This window comes from Pimephales promelas, chromosome 24 (genome assembly GCF_988280905.1).
Source record: "Pimephales promelas chromosome 24, fPimPro1.hap1.1, whole genome shotgun sequence".
Classification (NCBI taxonomy): Eukaryota; Metazoa; Chordata; class Actinopteri; order Cypriniformes; family Leuciscidae; genus Pimephales; species Pimephales promelas.
The window spans coordinates 22,613,377-22,635,961 of NC_142792.1; the positions used below are offsets into that span (position 1 = coordinate 22,613,377).

Genomic DNA, 22,585 nt, shown 5'->3' on the forward strand with positions numbered 1-22,585 from the left:
AGGCGGGACCTTCCCCTACCATCCTGGGGAAAAAAATATCGCCCCCGGGCCATCGCTGTCGGATGGGTCTGACCCAACAAAAATCCGTGTCACTGTTTGACAGTCCGCGTTCGCTTCAGTACGCGCTCAGAAAAAGTGCATTAGAACAGAACGGCAAAGAAATGTTTACCCGGCAAAGCTTTAAAGCACGAGCAAATAATGAACCTTTGTTATTGTGAATAAATGCATTGTCCTGTGTGTGTAACACTACCGCTCCAGTAACATGTGATGTGAATGTACGTACGTCGAGTGTATTGGGACTGAGGCGCCCGAACTGCAGCTGATATAATGTGCGCTGTAGCACGATGCGACCATATTTTAGTTTCCATTCTTATTGCGTTTCCAGAACAGTGTTAGTGAGTAAATCTGAGCTGTAGGCTTGAATTCGTGAGGTGTGTGCGCTGTGCGGTTGAATGAGCTGGTTTGTCGATCTACAGTATCTGAAAACTTGATCTATCAGAAGCTGATGAAATCCACAGAAAAAAGACGAAAATGGCTGTGAATTTGTACTATTGAAAGGGAAGCATACTACTTTATTATGATTTTAGTATCATAATGATAAATAAATGCATGCATAATTATCAGTGAACTTGATAAATGTTGCAGATATGTTTTACTATGCACAAAATGTCTTTCAACTTGAGCGCAAAATTGCATGCTACACCACTGCATCAGCACCGAAACCGTGATTTAAAAAAAAAAAATTCAAATCAAAACTCGTGATACGAACCGAATTGTAGGTTTGGTCTATCGTTACAGCCCTAGTAAGATGAGAAAGCATGAGTTTAGTCGTTTATGGCTATCTGAACATCTTTGCCAAGCGCAAACCAGTACAGAAGTAATCAATAAATTATCGGGGAGGGTCATGCCTTTTTTCACAACCATTTTGGAGGGTCATAGAAAAAAATATTTCTGGCGAGGGGAGGGTCAAGTCTTTTTCGACTACAGATCTCAAATCTCCTCCGGTGACCTCTTAAATAAATATCCAACAGTCCCTTATGGTCAAACTTATACTTTACTGATAAGCAAGAGATGGTTTATTTGGAATAGGATTTGGTTGCAGTTTTAAATACTCTTTTTTTACTTTTACAGGCTGGTTATGACACAGTGGACTCTGTCAATTCTTTCACAATTCCAGCGGCCAGTGCCCCAGAACTCTCATCCAGCAGTAATATCAATGTGGATGGTCGCTGGTCTTTCCGCGTTGATGGATCGGCATACAGTAAGCCAAAGAGTTGCCTGTTTTTCTGCAACATGATCCTCAAACTTTTAATCATTTCCATTTTTGAGGTTATACATTTCCGTGGAAGTACTAAACAATTCACTGGCGCTTATGCTTTTCCTTTTCCCAGCTAATTTCCTGCCATTTGGGGATGGAGACGTAGTAAACCCCATTTCAGATGATGGAAGCTCTGAAGCCATTTACTTGCAGCAGCCTTTCAAATACTTTGGACGCGTATACAATCAGATCTATGTGAGGATTGGGCTTTTTCTTCTTGGTTAAAGATGTTTTCCATTTATTACATCATCAATTAATTATGCATCAATATTTTTTTTATGAAATTCTCTTTAGTCAAGAGAGTTTTCTCTTGTTTATGGCTATGTTTACACGGAAACGATTCTGAAGAGAAAACGCAAAAGTGGCGTTGCGTTATCACTTTTTATTCTGCGTTTAGATGAGCGTTTTGGGTGTGAAATCCACGTGCAGATGGTAACGCAAAAGTCTGTGAAATTCAATGTAGTATGCACTCCAGGCAGCTAAGAGTGCATACTACAACAACACCAAGACCGCGCGCCTGCATACAACCTTTACTGTCAAGCAGACCTTTTCGTTTTTACCCTTTACACGGGAACGCGGCGGTGGAGCGTTTTTAAGATTTCCACTCTGGAGGGTGGTTTCACTTTTTTTGCGTCTTTAAGCCCCCAAAACGCCATCTCTGTGTAAACGAAAGGCACATCCGCTAAAATATTTTTACATTTTCACCCGCGAGCGTTCTCGTGTAAACAGGGCCTAAGTGTACAACTGGATATTCTTAAGCGTAAACCGAATTATACTGTTGACTGGTAGCAGATAATTCTACAGCAATTTGATCTGAATTTTAGGTGAACAACAATGGTCACTTGACGTTTACTCAACCACTATCTGCCTACGTCCCTTACCTGAACGCTGGAATAGACATCATTGCTCCTCTATGGACTGACCTTTTCAATGTAAATGGTGGAACGATCTCCTATAGAGAGGACACAAGCAGTGATGTACTGGCACAAGTCACTGAAGCTGTTCACCAATATTTCCCTAACGTGCCTTTTACTGCTTCATCAGCCTTTGTGGCTACCTGGGACAGTGTGCCGTACATCACTGGTGGAGGGGTAAGACCTAATCTCAGATTTTTGATGAATGCTCTATGTGTGTCTTTAGTTATGAATGTTCTCAATTGTTCATCGTTTGTTTTTTGTTTGATCTTTGAAGTCGGTCACTTTCCAAGTGGTTTTGGCCTCCAATGGAGAACGCTCTTTCATCCTGATCAACTATGGTGATATTGCAGAAACAGGACAAATTTGGCTGGTAAGTGGAGTGAAGGTCCTAGCACTTTTTACAAATAGTAGAAATGACTGACTAGAAATTGCTTATGGTCAAATTTATACCTTAATGATAAGCAAGAGATGGTTTATTTGGAATAGGATTTGGTTGCAGTTTTAAATACTCTTTTTTTACTTTCACAGGCTGGTTATAACACAGTGGACTCTGTCAATTCTTTCACAATTCCAGCGGCCAGTGCCCCAGAACTCTCATCCAGCAGTAATATCAATGTGGATGGTCGCTGGTCTTTCCGCGTTGATGGATCGGCATACAGTAAGCCAAAGAGTTGACTGTTTTTCTGCAACATGATCCTCAAAACATTTAGTAGCATTTTTGAGCTTAAATTCCTTTTTAAGTACTAAACAATTGACTGGTTCTTGTACTTTTTCTATTGCCAGCTAATTTCCTGCCATTTGGGGATGGTGATGTAGTAAACCCCATTTCAGATGATGGAAGCTCTGAAGCCATTTACTTGCAGCAGCCTTTCAAATACTTTGGACGCGTATACAATCAGATCTATGTAAGGATTGGACTGTTTCTGCTTGGTTAAATATGTTTTCCATTTATTACATCATCAATTAATTATGCATCTATATTTCTCATCAAATTCTCTTTAGTTAAGAGAGTTTTCCAGAGGTGGGGGACTCGAGTCACATGACTTGACTCGAGTCTGACTCGAGTCACAATTTTCAGGACTTGTGACTTGCTTGATTAAAGTACAAAAATGACTTGACTTGACTTTGACTTGAGAACAAGTTACTTGAGACTTGACTTGACTTGAAGTGGAAGACTCGACAATGACTTGAACATATAATAAACAAACAGCAATACAGTTAATTAAAATATATATATATATATTGTGACGTCAGCATCACTATATCGGCATCTGTGCCTTTAACGCTGCTCAATTCAAACCGCGCCAAACGGAAGTTCCGGGAGTCTCACGCATATTGATAGCGTCTCCCTGATGCCCGCAAATGAGTTAAAATCTCCCGGAATCTAGAGCGAGATACTGCGCGTATAACATACATAGCGTGCGGCGTGTGCACGGCAGAGATATGGGAAGCCAAACAAACCAAAAGTTGGACAAGACAGCGGGGCTTTACAGAGCTCGTGCCGCGCAGACATGTCATCTGCACGGTTCAATCATGATCCGAGCTGCGCAGCCGATTCGTCAGCGCAGCGCGGACGTGTTTCCTAGCGACACTCAATAGTCAGCGCTGCACTGACCAATTTAAAGCAACGCAAACCATATGCTACATACTACATGCAAATAAATGTACAATAAAGAAACCCCTCCTTCCTTACAAAGAATTGTTCTCTACTGAAGTTTAGGAGTTAATTATGGAGAATTCCATAATTAAAACAATCATTTGTTAATATTTATGTAAATTTAATATATAATATACATAATATTATTTAATATGTAATATTTATTAAATATAAAATATGTTAATATAACATATTACCATTTTTATTTTATATTTATTTTAAACATATTTTAAATATGTTAACATAACATATTAACATATTTTATATTTATTAACATATTTTATATAATTGCTTTTTATATTCTCATACATTTCATACATTTTAGATTTTATATTTTACATTTATATAAGATATAAGATATTACATTTTAGATTTCATACATTTTAGACCGTTTCAATTAAATTGAATTAGACAGATTGGATTATACATCTTAGACTCTGAACGTTTTGTGTAAACAACACAATTTTATTTTATTTTCAGATATTAATGTAGCACAGATATATGCATATGATTAATATAGCAAATGTAAGATACATAATATATGTATAAAAGTTCATCTTTTCTGTGCAAAAATAAATATGTAGCCTATTGAAAAAATTTACCTCTATTTATTTTAGTAGTGTGACTTGACTTTACTTGAAACTTATCAGGACTTGACTTGACTTGCTTAGGGTGAACCCTTGACTTGACTTGACTTGCTTGATTTATCTGAACTGCGACTTGAGACTTGACTCGAGACTTGATGGTTAAGACTTGAGACTTGCTTGGACTTGACCATGTGTGACTTGTCCCCACCTCTGGAGTTTTCCCTTGTTTAAATGTACAACTGGATATTTTTAAACGTGTTCATTAACCGAATGAGACTTTTAACTGGTAGCAGATAATTCTACAGCAATTTGATCTGAATTTTAGGTGAACAACAATGGTCACTTGACGTTTACCCAACCACTATCTGCCTACGTCCCTTACCTGAACGCTGGAATAGACATCATTGCTCCTCTATGGACTGACCTTTTCAATGTAAATGGTGGAACGATCTCCTATAGAGAGGATACAAGCAGTGCTGTACTGGCACAAGTCACTGAAGCTGTTCACCAATATTTCCCTAATGTGCCTTTTACCGCTTCATCAGCCTTTGTGGCTACATGGGACAGTGTCCCGTACATCACTGGTGGAGGGGTAAGACCTAATCTCTGATTTTTGATGAATGCTCTATGTGTGTCTTTAGTTATGAATGTTCTCAATTGTTCAATGTTGGTTTTTTGTTTGATCTTGAAGTCGGTCACTTTCCAAGTGGTTTTGGCCTCCAATGGGGAACGCTCTTTCATCCTGATCAACTATGGTGATATTGCAGAAACAGGACAAATTTGGCTGGTAAGTTGAGTGAAGATCCCAGCATTTTTTTTACAAATAGCAGAAATGACTGACTAGAAATTGCTTATGGTCAAATTCATACCTTACTGATAAGCAAGAGATGGTTTATTTGGAATAGTATTTGGTTGCAGTTTTAAATACTTTTTTTTACTTTTACAGGCTGGTTATGACACAGTGGACTCTGTCAATTCTTTCACAATTCCAGCGGCCAGTGCCCAAGAACTCTCATCCAGCAGTAATATCAATGTGGATGGTCGCTGGTCTTTCCGCGTTGATGGATCGCCAAACTGTAAGCCAAAGGAGTTGCCTGTTTTTCTGCAACATGATCCTCAAAAATTTCAACCAGTAGCATGAGCTTAAATTCCTTTATAAGTACTAAAAAATTCACTGGTTCTTGTACTTTTTCTATTGCCAGCTAATTTCCTGCCGTTTGGGGATGGAGACGTAGTAAACCCCATTTCAGATGATGGAAGCTCTGAAGCCATTTACTTGCAGCAGCCTTTCAAATACTTTGGACGCGTATACAATCAGATCTATGTAAGGATTGGACTGTTTCTTCTTGGTTAAATTTGTTTTTCCATGTATTACATCATCAATTATTTATGAATCTATATTTTTCATCAAATTCTCTTTAGTCAAGAGAGTTTTCCCTTGTTTAAATGTACAACTGGATATTTTTAAATGACTTTATTAACCGAATGAGAATTTTAACTGGTAGCAGATAATTCTACAGCAATTTAATCTGAATTTTAGGTGAACAACAATGGTCACTTGACGTTTACTCAACCACTATCTGCCTTCGTCCCTTATCCGAACACTGGAATAGACATCATTGCTCCTCTATGGACTGACCTTTACAATGTAAATGGAACGATCTCCTATAGAGAGGATACAAGCAGTGCTGTACTGGAACAAGTCACTGAAGCTGTTCAACAATATTTCCCAAATGTGCCTTTTACTGCTTCATCAGCCTTTGTGGCTACATGGGACAGTGTGCCGTACTACACGGGTGAAGGGGTAAGACCTAATCTCTGATTTTTGATGAAGGTTCTTTGTGTGTTTTTGGTTATTAATGTTCTCAATTGTTCATCGTTTGTTTTTTGTTTGATTTTTTAAGTCGGTCACTTTCCAAGTGGTTTTGGCCTCCAATGGGGAACGTTCTTTCATCCTGATCAACTATGGTGATATTGCAGAAACAGGACAAATTTGGCTGGTAAGTGGAGTGAAGATCCTAGCACTTTTTACAAATAGTAGAAATGACTGACTAGCAATTGCTTATGGTCAAATTCATACCTTAATGATAAGCAAGAGATGGTTTATTTGGAATAGGATTTGGTTGCAGTTTTAAATACTCTTTTATGCTTTTACAGGCTGGTTATGACACAGTGGACTCTGTCAATTCTTTCACAATTCCAGCGGCCAGTGCCCCAGAACTCTCCTCCAGCAGTAATATCAATGTGGATGGTCGCTGGTCTTTCCGTGTTGATGGATCGCCAAACTGTAAGCCAAAGAGTTGACTGTTTTTCTGCAACATGATCCTCAAAAATTTCAACCAGTAGCATTTTTGAGCTTAAATTCCTTTGTAAGAACTAAACAATTGACTGGTTCTTGTACTTTTTCTATTGCCAGCTAATTTCCTGCCATTTGGGGATGGTGATGTAGTAAACCCCATTTCAGATGATGGAAGCTCTGAAGCCATTTACTTGCAGCAGCCTTTCAAATACTTTGGACGCGTATACAATCAGATCTATGTGAGGATTGGACTGTTTCTGCTTGGTTAAATATGTTTTTCCATTTATTACATCATCAATTAATTATGCATCTATATTTTTCATCAAATTCTCTTTAGTTAAGAGAGTTTTCCCTTGTTTAAATGTACAACTGGATATTTTTAAATGACTTTATTAACCGAATGAGAATTTTAACTGGTAGCAGATAATTCTACAGCAATTTAATCTGAATTTTAGGTGAACAACAATGGTCACTTGACGTTTACTCAACCACTATCTGCCTTCGTCCCTTATCCGAACACTGGAATAGACATCATTGCTCCTCTATGGACTGACCTTTACAATGTAAATGGAACGATCTCCTATAGAGAGGATACAAGCAGTGCTGTACTGGAACAAGTCACTGAAGCTGTTCAACAATATTTCCCAAATGTGCCTTTTACTGCTTCATCAGCCTTTGTGGCTACATGGGACAGTGTGCCGTACTACACGGGTGAAGGGGTAAGACCTAATCTCTGATTTTTGATGAAGGTTCTTTGTGTGTTTTTGGTTATTAATGTTCTCAATTGTTCATCGTTTGTTTTTTGTTTGATTTTTTAAGTCGGTCACTTTCCAAGTGGTTTTGGCCTCCAATGGGGAACGCTCTTTCATCCTGATCAACTATGGTGATATTGCAGAAACAGGACAAATTTGGCTGGTAAGTGGAGTGAAGATCCTAGCACTTTTTACAAATAGTAGAAATGACTGACTAGCAATTGCTTATGGTCAAATTCATACCTTACTGATAAGCAAGAGATGGTTTATTTGGAATAGGATTTGGTTGCAGTTTTAAATACTCTTTTTTACTTTCACAGGCTGGTTATGACACAGTGGACTCTGTCAATTCTTTCACAATTCCAGCGGCCAGTGCCCCAGAACTCTCATCCAGCAGTAATATCAATGTGGATGGTCGCTGGTCTTTCCGCGTTGATGGATCGGCATACAGTAAGCCAAAGAGTTGACTGTTTTTCTGCAACATGATCCTCAAAACATTTAGTAGCATTTTTGAGCTTAAATTCCTTTGTAAGTACTAAACAATTGACTGGTTCTTGTACTTTTTCTATTGCCAGCTAATTTCCTGCCATTTGGGGATGGTGATGTAGTAAACCCCATTTCAGATGATGGAAGCTCTGAAGCCATTTACTTGCAGCAGCCTTTCAAATACTTTGGACGCGTATACAATCAGATCTATGTAAGGATTGGACTGTTTCTGCTTGGTTAAATATGTTTTCCATTTATTACATCATCAATTAATTATGCATCTATATTTCTCATCAAATTCTCTTTAGTTAAGAGAGTTTTCCAGAGGTGGGGGACTCGAGTCACATGACTTGACTCGAGTCTGACTCGAGTCACAATTTTCAGGACTTGTGACTTGCTTGATTAAAGTACAAAAATGACTTGACTTGACTTTGACTTGAGAACAAGTTACTTGAGACTTGACTTGACTTGAAGTGGAAGACTCGACAATGACTTGAACATATAATAAACAAACAGCAATACAGTTAATTAAAATATATATATATATATTGTGACGTCAGCATCACTATATCGGCATCTGTGCCTTTAACGCTGCTCAATTCAAACCGCGCCAAACGGAAGTTCCGGGAGTCTCACGCATATTGATAGCGTCTCCCTGATGCCCGCAAATGAGTTAAAATCTCCCGGAATCTAGAGCGAGATACTGCGCGTATAACATACATAGCGTGCGGCGTGTGCACGGCAGAGATATGGGAAGCCAAACAAACCAAAAGTTGGACAAGACAGCGGGGCTTTACAGAGCTCGTGCCGCGCAGACATGTCATCTGCACGGTTCAATCATGATCCGAGCTGCGCAGCCGATTCGTCAGCGCAGCGCGGACGTGTTTCCTAGCGACACTCAATAGTCAGCGCTGCACTGACCAATTTAAAGCAACGCAAACCATATGCTACATACTACATGCAAATAAATGTACAATAAAGAAACCCCTCCTTCCTTACAAAGAATTGTTCTCTACTGAAGTTTAGGAGTTAATTATGGAGAATTCCATAATTAAAACAATCATTTGTTAATATTTATGTAAATTTAATATATAATATACATAATATTATTTAATATGTAATATTTATTAAATATAAAATATGTTAATATAACATATTACCATTTTTATTTTATATTTATTTTAAACATATTTTAAATATGTTAACATAACATATTAACATATTTTATATTTATTAACATATTTTATATAATTGCATTTTATATTCTCATACATTTCATACATTTTAGATTTTATATTTTACATTTATATAAGATATAAGATATTACATTTTAGATTTCATACATTTTAGACCGTTTCAATTAAATTGAATTAGACAGATTGGATTATACATCTTAGAATCGATACATCTTAGACTCTGAACGTTTTGTGTAAACAACACAATTTTATTTTATTTTCAGATATTAATGTAGCACAGATATATGCATATGATTAATATAGCAAATGTAAGATACATAATATATGTATAAAAGTTCATCTTTTCTGTGCAAAAATAAATATGTAGCCTATCGAAAAAATTTACCTCTATTTATTTAAGTAGTGTGACTTGACTTTACTTGAAACTTATCAGGACTTGACTTGACTTGCTTAGGGTGAACCCTTGACTTGACTTGACTTGCTTGATTTATCTGAACTGCGACTTGAGACTTGACTCGAGACTTGATGGTTAAGACTTGAGACTTGCTTGGACTTGACCATGTGTGACTTGTCCCCACCTCTGGAGTTTTCCCTTGTTTAAATGTACAACTGGATATTTTTAAACGTGTTCATTAACCGAATGAGACTTTTAACTGGTAGTAGATAATTCTACAGCAATTTGATCTGAATTTTAGGTGAACAACAATGGTCACTTGACGTTTACCCAACCACTATCTGCCTACGTCCCTTACCTGAACGCTGGAATAGACATCATTGCTCCTCTATGGACTGACCTTTTCAATGTAAATGGTGGAACGATCTCCTATAGAGAGGATACAAGCAGTGCTGTACTGGCACAAGTCACTGAAGCTGTTCACCAATATTTCCCTAATGTGCCTTTTACCGCTTCATCAGCCTTTGTGGCTACATGGGACAGTGTCCCGTACATCACTGGTGGAGGGGTAAGACCTAATCTCTGATTTTTGATGAATGCTCTATGTGTGTCTTTAGTTATGAATGTTCTCAATTGTTCAATGTTTGTTTTTTGTTTGATCTTGAAGTCGGTCACTTTCCAAGTGGTTTTGGCCTCCAATGGGGAACGCTCTTTCATCCTGATCAACTATGGTGATATTGCAGAAACAGGACAAATTTGGCTGGTAAGTTGAGTGAAGATCCCAGCATTTTTTTTACAAATAGCAGAAATGACTGACTAGAAATTGCTTATGGTCAAATTCATACCTTACTGATAAGCAAGAGATGGTTTATTTGGAATAGTATTTGGTTGCAGTTTTAAATACTTTTTTTTACTTTCACAGGCTGGTTATGACACAGTGGACTCTGTCAATTCTTTCACAATTCCAGCGGCCAGTGCCCCAGAACTCTCATCCAGCAGTAATATCAATGTGGATGGTCGCTGGTCTTTCCGCGTTGATGGATCGCCAAACTGTAAGCCAAAGAGTTGACTGTTTTTCTGCAACATGATCCTCAAAAATTTCAACCAGTAACATGAGCTTAAATTCCTTTATAAGTACTAAAAAATTCACTGGTTCTTGTACTTTTTCTATTGCCAGCTAATTTCCTGCCGTTTGGGGATGGAGACGTAGTAAACCCCATTTCAGATGATGGAAGCTCTGAAGCCATTTACTTGCAGCAGCCTTTCAAATACTTTGGACGCGTATACAATCAGATCTATGTAAGGATTGGACTGTTTCTTCTTGGTTAAATTTGTTTTTCCATGTATTACATCATCAATTATTTATGAATCTATATTTTTCATCAAATTCTCTTTAGTCAAGAGAGTTTTCCCTTGTTTAAATGTACAACTGGATATTTTTAAATGACTTTATTAACCGAATGAGAATTTTAACTGGTAGCAGATAATTCTACAGCAATTTAATCTGAATTTTAGGTGAACAACAATGGTCACTTGACGTTTACTCAACCACTATCTGCCTTCGTCCCTTATCCGAACACTGGAATAGACATCATTGCTCCTCTATGGACTGACCTTTACAATGTAAATGGAACGATCTCCTATAGAGAGGATACAAGCAGTGCTGTACTGGAACAAGTCACTGAAGCTGTTCAACAATATTTCCCAAATGTGCCTTTTACTGCTTCATCAGCCTTTGTGGCTACATGGGACAGTGTGCCGTACTACACGGGTGAAGGGGTAAGACCTAATCTCTGATTTTTGATGAAGGTTCTTTGTGTGTTTTTGGTTATTAATGTTCTCAATTGTTCATCGTTTGTTTTTTGTTTGATTTTTTAAGTCGGTCACTTTCCAAGTGGTTTTGGCCTCCAATGGGGAACGCTCTTTCATCCTGATCAACTATGGTGATATTGCAGAAACAGGACAAATTTGGCTGGTAAGTGGAGTGAAGATCCTAGCACTTTTTACAGATAGTAGAAATGACTGACTAGCAATTGCTTATGGTCAAATTCATACCTTACTGATAAGCAAGAGATGGTTTATTTGGAATAGGATTTGGTTGCAGTTTTAAATACTCTTTTTTACTTTCACAGGCTGGATATGACACAGTGGACTCTGTCAATTCTTTCACAATTCCAGCGGCCAGTGCCCCAGAACTCTCATCCAGCAGTAATATCAATGTGGATGGTCGCTGGTCTTTCCGTGTTGATGGATCGCCAAACTGTAAGCCAAAGGAGTTGCCTGTTTTTCTGCAACATGATCCTCAAAAAATTTAGTAGCATTTTTGAGCTTAAATTCCTTTGTAAGTACTAAACAATTGACTGGTTCTTGTACTTTTTCTATTGCCAGCTAATTTCCTGCCATTTGGGGATGGTGATGTAGTAAACCCCATTTCAGATGATGGAAGCTCTGAAGCCATTTACTTGCAGCAGCCTTTCAAATACTTTGGACGCGTATACAATCAGATCTATGTAAGGATTGGACTGTTTCTGCTTGGTTAAATATGTTTTTCCATTTATTATATCATCAATTAATTATGCATCTATATTTTTCATCAAATTCTCTTTAGTTAAGAGAGTTTTCCCTTGTTTAAATGTACAACTGGATATTTTTAAACGTATTTATTAACCGAATGAGACTTTTAACTGGTAGCAGATAATTCTACAGCAATTTGATCTGAATTTTAGGTGAACAACAATGGTCACTTGACGTTTACCCAACCATTATCTGACTACGTCCCTTACCTGAACGCTGGAATAGACATCATTGCTCCTCTATGGACTGACCTTTACAATGTAAATGGTGGAACGATCTCCTATAGAGAGGATACAAGCAGTGCTGTACTGGAACAAGTCACTGAAGCTGTTCACCAATATTTCCCTAACGTGACTTTTACTGCTTCATCAGCCTTTGTGGCTACATGGGACAGTGTCCCGTACATCACTGGTGGAGGGGTAAGACCTGATCTCTGATTTTTGATGAATGCTCTATGTGTGTCTTTAGTTATGAATGTTCTCAATTGTTCAATGTTGGTTTTTTGTTTGATCTTTGAAGTCGGTCACTTTCCAAGTGGTTTTGGCCTCCAATGGGGAACACTCTTTCATCCTGATCAACTATGGTGATATTGCAGAAACAGGACAAATTTGGCTGGTAAGTTGAGTAAAGATCCCAGCATTTTTTACAAATAGTAGAAATGACTGACTAGAAATTGCTTATGGTCAAATTCATACCTTACTGATAAGCAAGAGATGGTTTATTTGGAATAGGATTTGGTTGCAGTTTTAAATACTTTTTTTTTACTTTTACAGGCTGGTTATGACACAGTGGACTCAGTCAATTCTTTCACAATTCCAGCGGCCAGTGCCCCAGAACTCTCATCCAGCAGTAATATCAATGTGGATGGTCGCTGGTCTTTCCGCGTTGATGGATCGCCAAACTGTAAGCCAAAGGAGTTGCCTGTTTTTCTGCAACATGATCCTCAAAAATTTCAACCAGTAGCATGAGCTTAAATTCCTTTATAAGTACTAAAAAATTCACTGGTTCTTGTACTTTTTCTATTGCCAGCTAATTTCTTGCCGTTTGGGGATGGTGATGTAGTAAACCCCATTTCAGATGATGGAAGCTCTGAAGCCATTTACTTGCAGCAGCCTTTCAAATACTTTGGACGCGTATACAATCAGATCTATGTAAGGATTGGACTGTTTCTGCTTGGTTAAATTTGTTTTTCCATGTATTACATCATCAATTATTTATGCATCTATATTTTTCATCAAATTCTCTTTAGTCAAGAGAGTTTTCCCTTGTTTAAATGTACAACTGGATATTTTTAAATGACTTCATTAACCGAATGAGAATTTTAACTGGTAGCAGATAATTCTACAGCAATTTAATCTGAATTTTAGGTGAACAACAATGGTCACTTGACGTTTACTCAACCACTATCTGCCTTCGTCCCTTATCCGAACACTGGAATAGACATCATTGCTCCTCTATGGACTGACCTTTACAATGTAAATGGTGGAACGATCTCCTATAGAGAGGATACAAGCATTGATGTACTGGCACGAGTCACTGAAGCTGTTCAACAATATTTCCCTAACGTGCCTTTTACTGCTTCATCAGCCTTTGTGGCTACATGGGACAGTGTGCCGTACTACACGGGTGAAGGGGTAAGACCTAATCTCTGATTTTTGATGAAGGTTCTTTGTGTATTTTTGGTTATTAATGTTCTTAATTGTTCATCGTTTGTTTTTTGTTTGATTTTTTAAGTCGGTCACTTTCCAAGTGGTTTTGGCCTCCAATGGGGAACGCTCTTTCATCCTGATCAACTATGGTGATATTGCAGAAACAGGACAAATTTGGCTGGTGAGTGGAGTGAAGATCCTAGCACTTTTTACAAATAGTAGAAATGACTGACTAGCAATTGCTTATGGTCAAATTTATACCTTACTGATAAGCAAGAGATGGTTTATTTGGAATAGGATTTGGTTGCAGTTTTAAATGCTCTTTTATACTTTTACAGGCTGGTTATGACACAGTGGACTCTGTCAATTCTTTCACAATTCCAGCGGCCAGTGCCCCAGAACTCTCATCCAGCAGTAATATCAATGTGGATGGTCGCTGGTCTTTCCGCGTTGATGGATCGCTATACAGTAAGCCAAAGAGTTGACTGTTTTTCTGCAACATGATCCTCAAAAATTTTAGTAGCATTTTTGAGCTTAAATTCCTTTGTAAGTACTAAACAATTGACTGGTTCTTGTACTTTTTCTATTGCAGCTAATTTCCTGCCATTTGGGGATGGTGATGTAGTAAACCCCATTTCAGATGATGGAAGCTCTGAAGCCATTTACTTGCAGCAGCCTTTCAAATACTTTGGACGCGTATACAATCAGATCTATGTAAGCATTGGACTGTTTCTGCTTGGTTAAATATGTTTTTCCATTTATTACATCATCAATTAATTATGCATCTATATTTTTCATCAAATTATCTTTAGTTAAGAGAGTTTTCCCTTGTTTAAATGTACAACTGGATATTTTTAAACGTATTTATTAACCGAATGAGACTTTTAACTGGTAGTAGATAATTCTACAGCAATTTGATCTGAATTTTAGGTGAACAACAATGGTCACTTGACGTTTACCCAACCATTATCTGACTACGTCCCTTACCTGAACGCTGGAATAGACATCATTGCTCCTCTATGGACTGACCTTTACAATGTAAATGGTGGAACGATCTCCTATAGAGAGGATACAAGCAGTGCTGTACTGGAACAAGTCACTGAAGCTGTTCAACAATATTTCCCTAACGTGACTTTTACTGCTTCATCAGCCTTTGTGGCTACCTGGGACAGTGTCTCGTACATCACTGGTGGAGGGGTAAGAGCTAATCTCTGATATTTAATGAATGCTCTATGTGTGTCTTTAGTTATGAATGTTCTCAATTGTTCAATGTTTGTTTTTTGTTTGATTTTTTTAAGTCGGTCACTTTCCAAGTGGTTTTGGCCTCCAATGGGGAACGCTCTTTCATCCTGATCAACTATGGTGATATTGCAGAAACAGGACAAATTTGGCTGGTAAGTGGAGTGAAGATCCTAGCACTTTTTACAAATAGTAGAAATGACTGACTAGCAATTGCTTATGGTCAAATTCATACCTTAATGATAAGCAAGAGATGGTTTATTTGGAATAGGATTTGGTTGCAGTTTTAAATACTCTTTTATACTTTTACAGGCTGGTTATGACACAGTGGACTCAGTCAATTCTTTCACAATTCCAGCGGCCAGTGCCCCAGAACTCTCATCCAGCAGTAATATCAATGTGGATGGTCGCTGGTCTTTCCGCGTTGATGGATCGCCAAACTGTAAGCCAAAGAGTTGCCTGTTTTTCTGCAACATGATCCTCCAAAATTTCAACCAGTAGCATTTTTGAGCTTACATTCCTTTGGAAGTACTAAATAATTCACTGGTGCTTGTACTTTTTCTATTGCCAGCTAATTTCCTGCCGTTTGGGGATGGTGATGTAGTAAACCCCATTTCAGATGATGGAAGCTCTGAAGCCATTTACTTGCAGCAGCCTTTCAAATACTTTGGACGTGTATACAATCAGATCTATGTAAGGATTGGACTTTTTCTTCTTGGTTGAAGATAGTTTTCCTTTTATTACATCCTTGGTTAATTATGCATCAATATTTTTTGTCACACTCTTTTGTCAAGAGAGTTCCCTGTTTAAGTGCACTTTGTTAAATTGATGATACTTTTGACTACTGGCAGATAATTCTACAGCAATTTAATCTGAATTTTAGGTGAACAACAATGGTCACTTGACGTTTACTCAACCACTATCTGCCTACGTCCCTTATCCGAACACTGGAATAGACATCATTGCTCCTCTATGGACTGACCTTTACAATGTAAATGGTGGAACGATCTCCTATAGAGAGGATACAAGCAGTGCTGTACTGGAACAAGTCACTGAAGCTGTTCACCAATATTTCCCAAATGTGCCTTTTACCACTTCATCAGCCTTTGTGGCTACCTGGGACAGTGTGCCGTACTACACGGGTGAAGGGGTAAGACCTAATCTCTGATTTTTGATGAAGGTTCTTTGTGTGTTTTTGGTTATGAATGTTCTCAATTGTTCATCGTTTGTTTTTTGTTTGATTTTTTAAGTCGGTCACTTTCCAAGTGGTTTTGGCCTCCGATGGGGAACGTTCTTTCATCCTGATCAACTATGGTGATATTGCAGAAACAGGACAAATTTGGCTGGTAAGTGGAGTGAAGGTCCTAGCACTTTTTACAAATAGTAGAAATGACTGACTAGCAATTGCTTATGGTCAAATTTATACTTTACTGATAAGCAAGAGATGGTTTATTTTGAAGAGGATTTGGTTGCAGTTTTAAATACTCTTTTTTACTTTCACAGGCTGGTTATGACACAGTGGACTCTGTCAATTCTTTCACAATTCCAGCGGCCAGTGCCCCAGAACTCTCATCCAGCAGTAATATCAATGTGGATGGTCGCTGGTCTTTCCGCGTTGATGGATCGCCAAACTGTAAGCCAAAGAGTTGACTGTTTTTCTGCAACATGATCCTCAAAAATTTCAATCAGTAGCATTTTTGAGCTTACATTCCTTTGGAAGTACTAAACAATTCACTGGCGCTTATGCTTTTCCTTTTCCTAGCTAATTTCTTGCCGTTTGGGGATGGTGATGTAGTAAACCCCATTTCGGATGATGGAAGCTCTGAAGCCATTTACTTGCAGCAGCCTTTCAAATACTTTGGACGCATATACAATCAGATCTATGTAAGGATTGGACTTTTTCTTCTTGGTTGAAGATGTTTTTCCTTTTATTACATCCTCGGTTAATTATGCATCAATATTTTTTGTCAAACTCTCTTTTGTCAAGAGAGTTCCCTGTTTAAGTGCACTTTGTTAAATTAATGATACTTTTGACTACTGGCAGATAATTCTACAGCAATTTGATCTGAATTTTAGGTGAACAACAATGGTCACTTGACGTTTACTCAACCATTATCTGACTACGTCCCTTACCTGAACGCTGGAATAGACATCATTGCTCCTCTATGGACTGACCTTAACAATGTAAATGGTGGAACAATCTCCTATAGAGAGGATACAAGCAGTGATGTACTGGAACAAGTCACTGAAGCTGTTCAACAATATTTCCCTAACGTGCCTTTTACTGCTTCATCAGCCTTTGTGGCTACATGGGACCGTGTGCCGTACTTCACGGGTGAAGGGGTAAGACCTAATCTCTGATTTTTGATGAAGGTTCTTTGTGTGTTTTTGGTTATGAATGTTCTCAATTGTTTATCGTTTGTTTTTTGTTTGATTTTTTAAGTCGGCAACTTTCCAAGTTGTTTTAATCTCCAATGGTGATCGCTCTTTCATCCTGATCAACTATGGGGATATTGCAGAAACAGGACAAGTTTGGCTAGTAAGTTGTAAATTATGTTACTATTAAAAATGATTTTTGTCTCCAAATTTTTCCAGTTAACATATCATATTTCATTCAGGCTGGCTTTGACACAGTGGACTCTTCACACTCGTTTGGCATTTCATCATTGAGTGCCGCTGAACTGTCATCCAACAGCAATGTCAATGATAATGGTCGTTGGGTTTTCATTGTTGATGGTAGTCACGATGGTAATGGCTGTTAGTTTTTCTTTGTTTCAACTCATTGTTTCAATGTGTAAATAATGGTTATAGTCTTCAAATATTCTCTCTCTCTCTCTCTCTCTCTCTCTCTATATATATATATATATATATATATATATAGAATACTGATATAACACATTTGAATAGGTCAAGATCCAAGTGAATGATAGCTTTCATGTTGTTTTGTGCAATGTTCTTATTTTCTTTTTTAGTTTGTGATACTTGCACTGAAAATGAGGTTTGTCAGGAGAGAGGTGGTGTCAATGGCTGTGCTTGCTTGGATGGACAAAATCATGAAATCTTTGGTGAGTTCTCTCACAGTTGTGGCATTTAACTAAAATCCTTTTTGCATTATTATTATAGTCAAACCTGAACACAGAGCAAGCATTTTATTCATAACATTAGAATTCAATTGAAATTAAATAAAAATGCTTTATCAGAGCTTATTTTTCTTATTGTTACAGCCACACCAGTTCATTGGAGTGTGTCTATTTTACACTCTTTATAATTTAGAGTTTAACCTCATTTCCTCTGTGCTATTTTTTATTTATTTATTTTTTACTACGGCATCCTGGCTGATTTGTGGATTGTACTCTTAAACTTTTTGAGAGTACTTTTTGAGAGGATTTAAAGGAGGAGAAATGAGACGAGAGTAGTTAGATGGCTTGAATGAAGCCATTCGTTCTTAAAGTCCCCCTGAAAAAGTTTTTTAGCTTTTAGTATGAATATGTTAGCCTTGAGGTTATGAATAAACTGGTATGTTCCAAAAAAAACGCCAACAAAATAAATCTAAATATCTATGTTGAATGCTTTATCTGCTCAGATGCTGTGGAGTCTTGTGCCAGCAGCACTGGGTCCATGTCTCTGTCCCGCTGCCAGCTCTTTGAATCTGGTTTTACTCCTGAGAACCTGCACTTAAATGATCCAAACTGCCAAGGAACCCTTGAGCATGGCAGACTTGTATTTCAATTTGACAATGAGGGCCACGTATGTGGTACCATTCTGATGGTAATGATCTTTCCATTTCTGTTTCATCACTAGAGCTGTAGAGATGTGTAAATGACTAGTAGATTGTCCTTGAGCTTGAGATTGACATTTGTCCATGTCCTAACAGAGCAACAGGACTCACTTCATTTACCAAAACTCCATTCAGTCTAACTTAAGAAGCACTGGCCAGAGCCTCATTTCAAGAGAGAGATGGCTGAACATTACTTTTTCTTGTGCATATCCTCTGATCCAGACCCTATCTATGCCCATGGGTATCCAAGCTGAAGGCGGGTAAGGGTACTCGATACCTTCTGTGTATAAGCGTGCAGTTTTATGAAAATGAATAGGTTTTTTTTTATTATTACAGTTAATGAGGCAAGTCACTATTGTACTTTAGGAAATCTTCATGTTTTTAACGGTTTGGATTGACTTCATTCAATTTCCAATATTTAACTTGTCTGTCTAGAACATGAAGGAGAATTTTTTACCTACTCAAATCAATGACCTCATTTAGGTCTTTCCAGATAATTTCTACCTTATTCAACATGGGTTAAGAATTTTGATCAGTGTTACAGTGGTTGTCAAACAGGTTGCAGCCTTAGTAAGTCTGTAGTTATCCTTGTCTTATGTTGTGTCAGTGCTTAAGGCTCAGGCCTGGTAAGTGAACGGTTGGTGGTTTGAGTCTAGTCAGACTCATCAGCTATAAATATGAGCCATGAGCTATCACCATTACCATTTACTTAAGTCATGGTTGCTAATATTTAAAAAAAAAAATTTGCCCACAGTGAGATGAGTCTGGAGCTTCCTGCTGGCCAGGGCACATACCAAGTCCGCATGATTCCCTACCACGATGCACAGTTTACTATCCCATTTGATGGGGAGGTGGAAATACAGGTGAACCAGCAGATGTATGTGGCTGTTGAGGTGAATGGAGTGGATAGAAATCAAATCGCTACGGTTCTAGACAACTGCTGGGCCACACCTGTTAATGATATTGACTATCATATTCGCTGGAGTCTAATTACTAGAGAGTGAGTGACTTGATTACTAAATTTGTTGTATCTCAGAAAGTTATTTCTACCAAATTGGGTAACAATTTCAATGGTACACTTAAACATTCTACTAATTATGAAGTAACTGTGCAACTACATGTCAACTAATTTTCATTTGAGTATTGGTAAACTGCAGTAGACTGTTAGGTTAGGAGAAGAAGTTGACATGCATTTTCAAAGTTACTTACAGTCAATAGAATGACTGTTGGGGGACCATTAAAAAAGGGTTTGAAGATATTAGGAGACAATGTACTAATACTCTAATGAGAGTTAATTAACATGCAATCGCAAAGTTTCTTAATTGTAGAATGTCGAAAGTGGACCATTATAATAAAATGTTACCCAAAATGTTTGTTCCATAATGTTTGGTTTTGACCAAATACTTGGAGCCTACATTCAAATCTTGCCATGGTATACTTTTTTCTTTTATTTATTGTCTTCTTTACTACCTTCCTAGATGCCCCAACCCTGAAGATGGCACAGTGGAGGTTCTTCAGAATGGTAATGATACAACAAGCCATTTCTCCTTCAGGATGTTCACCTTCTCAGGAATCTCTGACCGCATCTTCCTGCACTGTCAGGTTCATCTCTGCCTTGTACAGAATGGCAGATGTGCACTGGTATGTTTGGACAGAATTTTTCAATGGTCCATCCACTGCATTATTTTTTTCAGGAACCTTCAAGTAAATTATGAACCTTTTATAAAAGATCTGTCTAAAAGAAAACACATTCAACAGCCTTTGCATTGTAGAAGTCAATGATAAATGTATATTCTTGTCTGTCATTTTCAGTCCTGCGATCCTGGATATAGACGCAGAAAGCGCAGATCTTTGGATTTCCATCACTCGTCTGCGATCACCATGGGTCTTTAACAAAGCTGAATAACCATGATGAATGAAAGATCCTTCATTTATATCAAAATACTTTGTGTGAATGATCTAAATATAAGATTTCTAAATATGAATTTGAAAGCACTTCCTTGTCTTTAAACATCCAATCAGAGATATTTTAAATAAACACATCACCAATGAACACCAACTGCTAGGTGAAAAGGAACTTTTAACTCAAACATTGATGCGCAGAAAAAACGAAATCTCTGTAATAACCACTCTATTCATGTATTGTTTTATGGTTAAAGAGGAAGTGTTATTCAAATACATAACTAAATTCTTCTAGATTAGTGGATGGGTATGACTAAAATGTACCATTTACTGTTAGTTTAATTAATGGAATTAATTAAAGGCTTTCTGTCTTTCTCTTTGTTCAAGGAGTAATTTTGGAAATAGACCAGACTATCCTTGAATAAACCTGCTTAGCAATGAAGAAAAGACTTTGTGGTATTTTGTTGTTTCTTAAAGCTTAGTTTTATGTTGTTGTTGTTTTTCATGTTTAGAGTGAATTCAATTTAATGAGTGTTACTACCAGAGTATGTAGTATTGTACAGAATGAATAGTATTGCGCTCAAAGGTAATACATCTACTCATAAAATTTAACAATGGTAGTTCAGATATAGCCAGAACAACACTATTTACTGTACTACTCTGATTAGTTCATGGAAGTTATACCCATAAGAGGGATGATCATAAACTAAGATTTATACATTTACTTTTTTATTTTTAATTAAGAATGACAAAGACATGGCTATTTTAAATTACAATATATTTAGGGTTGTCAATAGATTATTATTTTTTTAAATCGTGATTAATCGGATCGTTTTGTGCGATTAATCGCACACACAGCAAAATCCCCAGTGTTAAATTAACACTGAAGCAGTGTTAAAGTTAATAAGATAATTAAGTGAATAATTGAGTGATGATTAAGCATTATTGAAGACACCTGATGTTAACAAGCAGAATCACTGAAGGAGAAAAAACGGAATTTTAAGTCACCATTATGGAGATTATTGTTTGGTTTAGCTGGTCTCTTGACCCTTGAATCATTAACTTTACATTTTGTTTGGTTGCTGTACATGAGTTATAACAGCCAGATGAACAAATAGAAAAGGTGATCTGATGCTGATGGTTGTGTTTTAACATAATCATTAATTTACAATCATTTGACCTGAATCACTGAATTCATATAATTTATCATTTCTGAGTAAGGTTAACTTTATTAATTATAGCAGCAGTGACCTTGTGCAGCATAATACTCTCAACGTCTACAGAATATTCAAAATAATTTCTTAAAAGCTTTTCTTATACAATTTTTTATTTCTCTACAATGTTAAGACACACAGACATCAATAATTAGCCTGTGAATCTCAACAATGGTAAAAGTTATAAAGCATGTTGCATTGCATTCTTGGTGCCACCAATCAAAACTCATTCATGGCTCCCATCATGCATTGCTGCATGAATAAATAATGAACTTATGTTCAGAGGTGATCTGTTTGTCACCATTGCTGAGATTAGTGTGTTAATTATTGATTTCTGTGTGTGCCTATATAAAATATTTTTGGGATATTTTTAAAACAAAATTTATCGTTCCCTTTCGTAGTCACTTCGAGTTACGTCAGAAGTGACGGAGATCGGGGGAAATCGGGGTTTCGCATAGAAAGCCAATCCTCTTTGAGTATTTCAAAAACGAGCCAATGGGATGCAATGCCTTGGGGCTGCGGAAATTTGCATAGCGTACTCCGCCCTACTCCGTGAGTATAAAAGGAGGAAGTGAGCGCAACCACAGTATGTTTTCGCTTCGGAGCCAAGAGAACCTCTTCAC

General features: G+C 37.4%; 1 protein-coding gene and 2 long non-coding RNA genes across 3 annotated transcripts in view; 2 read left to right on the forward strand and 1 right to left on the reverse strand.

The window, feature by feature from the left end:
- Window positions 1-22,585, reverse strand: part of LOC148966930 (uncharacterized) — a 461,761-nt gene that overhangs the window by 95,072 nt on the left and 344,104 nt on the right. The window lies entirely within an intron of this gene.
- On the forward strand, window positions 4,823-5,470 carry LOC148966931 (uncharacterized). Its single transcript, XR_016150077.1, has 3 exons — window positions 4,823-5,071; window positions 5,171-5,266; window positions 5,426-5,470. It is a non-coding gene; the product is annotated as an uncharacterized LOC148966931 (long non-coding RNA).
- LOC120466816 (uncharacterized) lies at window positions 7,234-21,195 on the forward strand (the record flags this gene model as incomplete). Its single annotated transcript, XM_089127301.1, has 33 exons — window positions 7,234-7,497; window positions 7,598-7,693; window positions 7,851-7,992; window positions 8,106-8,227; window positions 9,908-10,174; window positions 10,274-10,369; window positions 10,529-10,656; window positions 10,776-10,905; window positions 11,122-11,385; window positions 11,486-11,581; window positions 11,739-11,866; window positions 11,987-12,116; window positions 12,333-12,599; window positions 12,700-12,795; window positions 12,954-13,081; window positions 13,202-13,331; window positions 13,548-13,814; window positions 13,915-14,010; window positions 14,168-14,309; window positions 14,422-14,543; window positions 14,760-15,026; window positions 15,128-15,223; window positions 15,381-15,508; window positions 15,632-15,761; window positions 17,145-17,411; window positions 17,512-17,607; window positions 17,687-17,804; window positions 18,041-18,133; window positions 18,652-18,836; window positions 18,943-19,106; window positions 19,601-19,846; window positions 20,325-20,487; window positions 20,659-21,195. Coding segments are annotated over 33 exons (5,145 nt in total), but the record flags the coding sequence as incomplete, so codon positions are not given.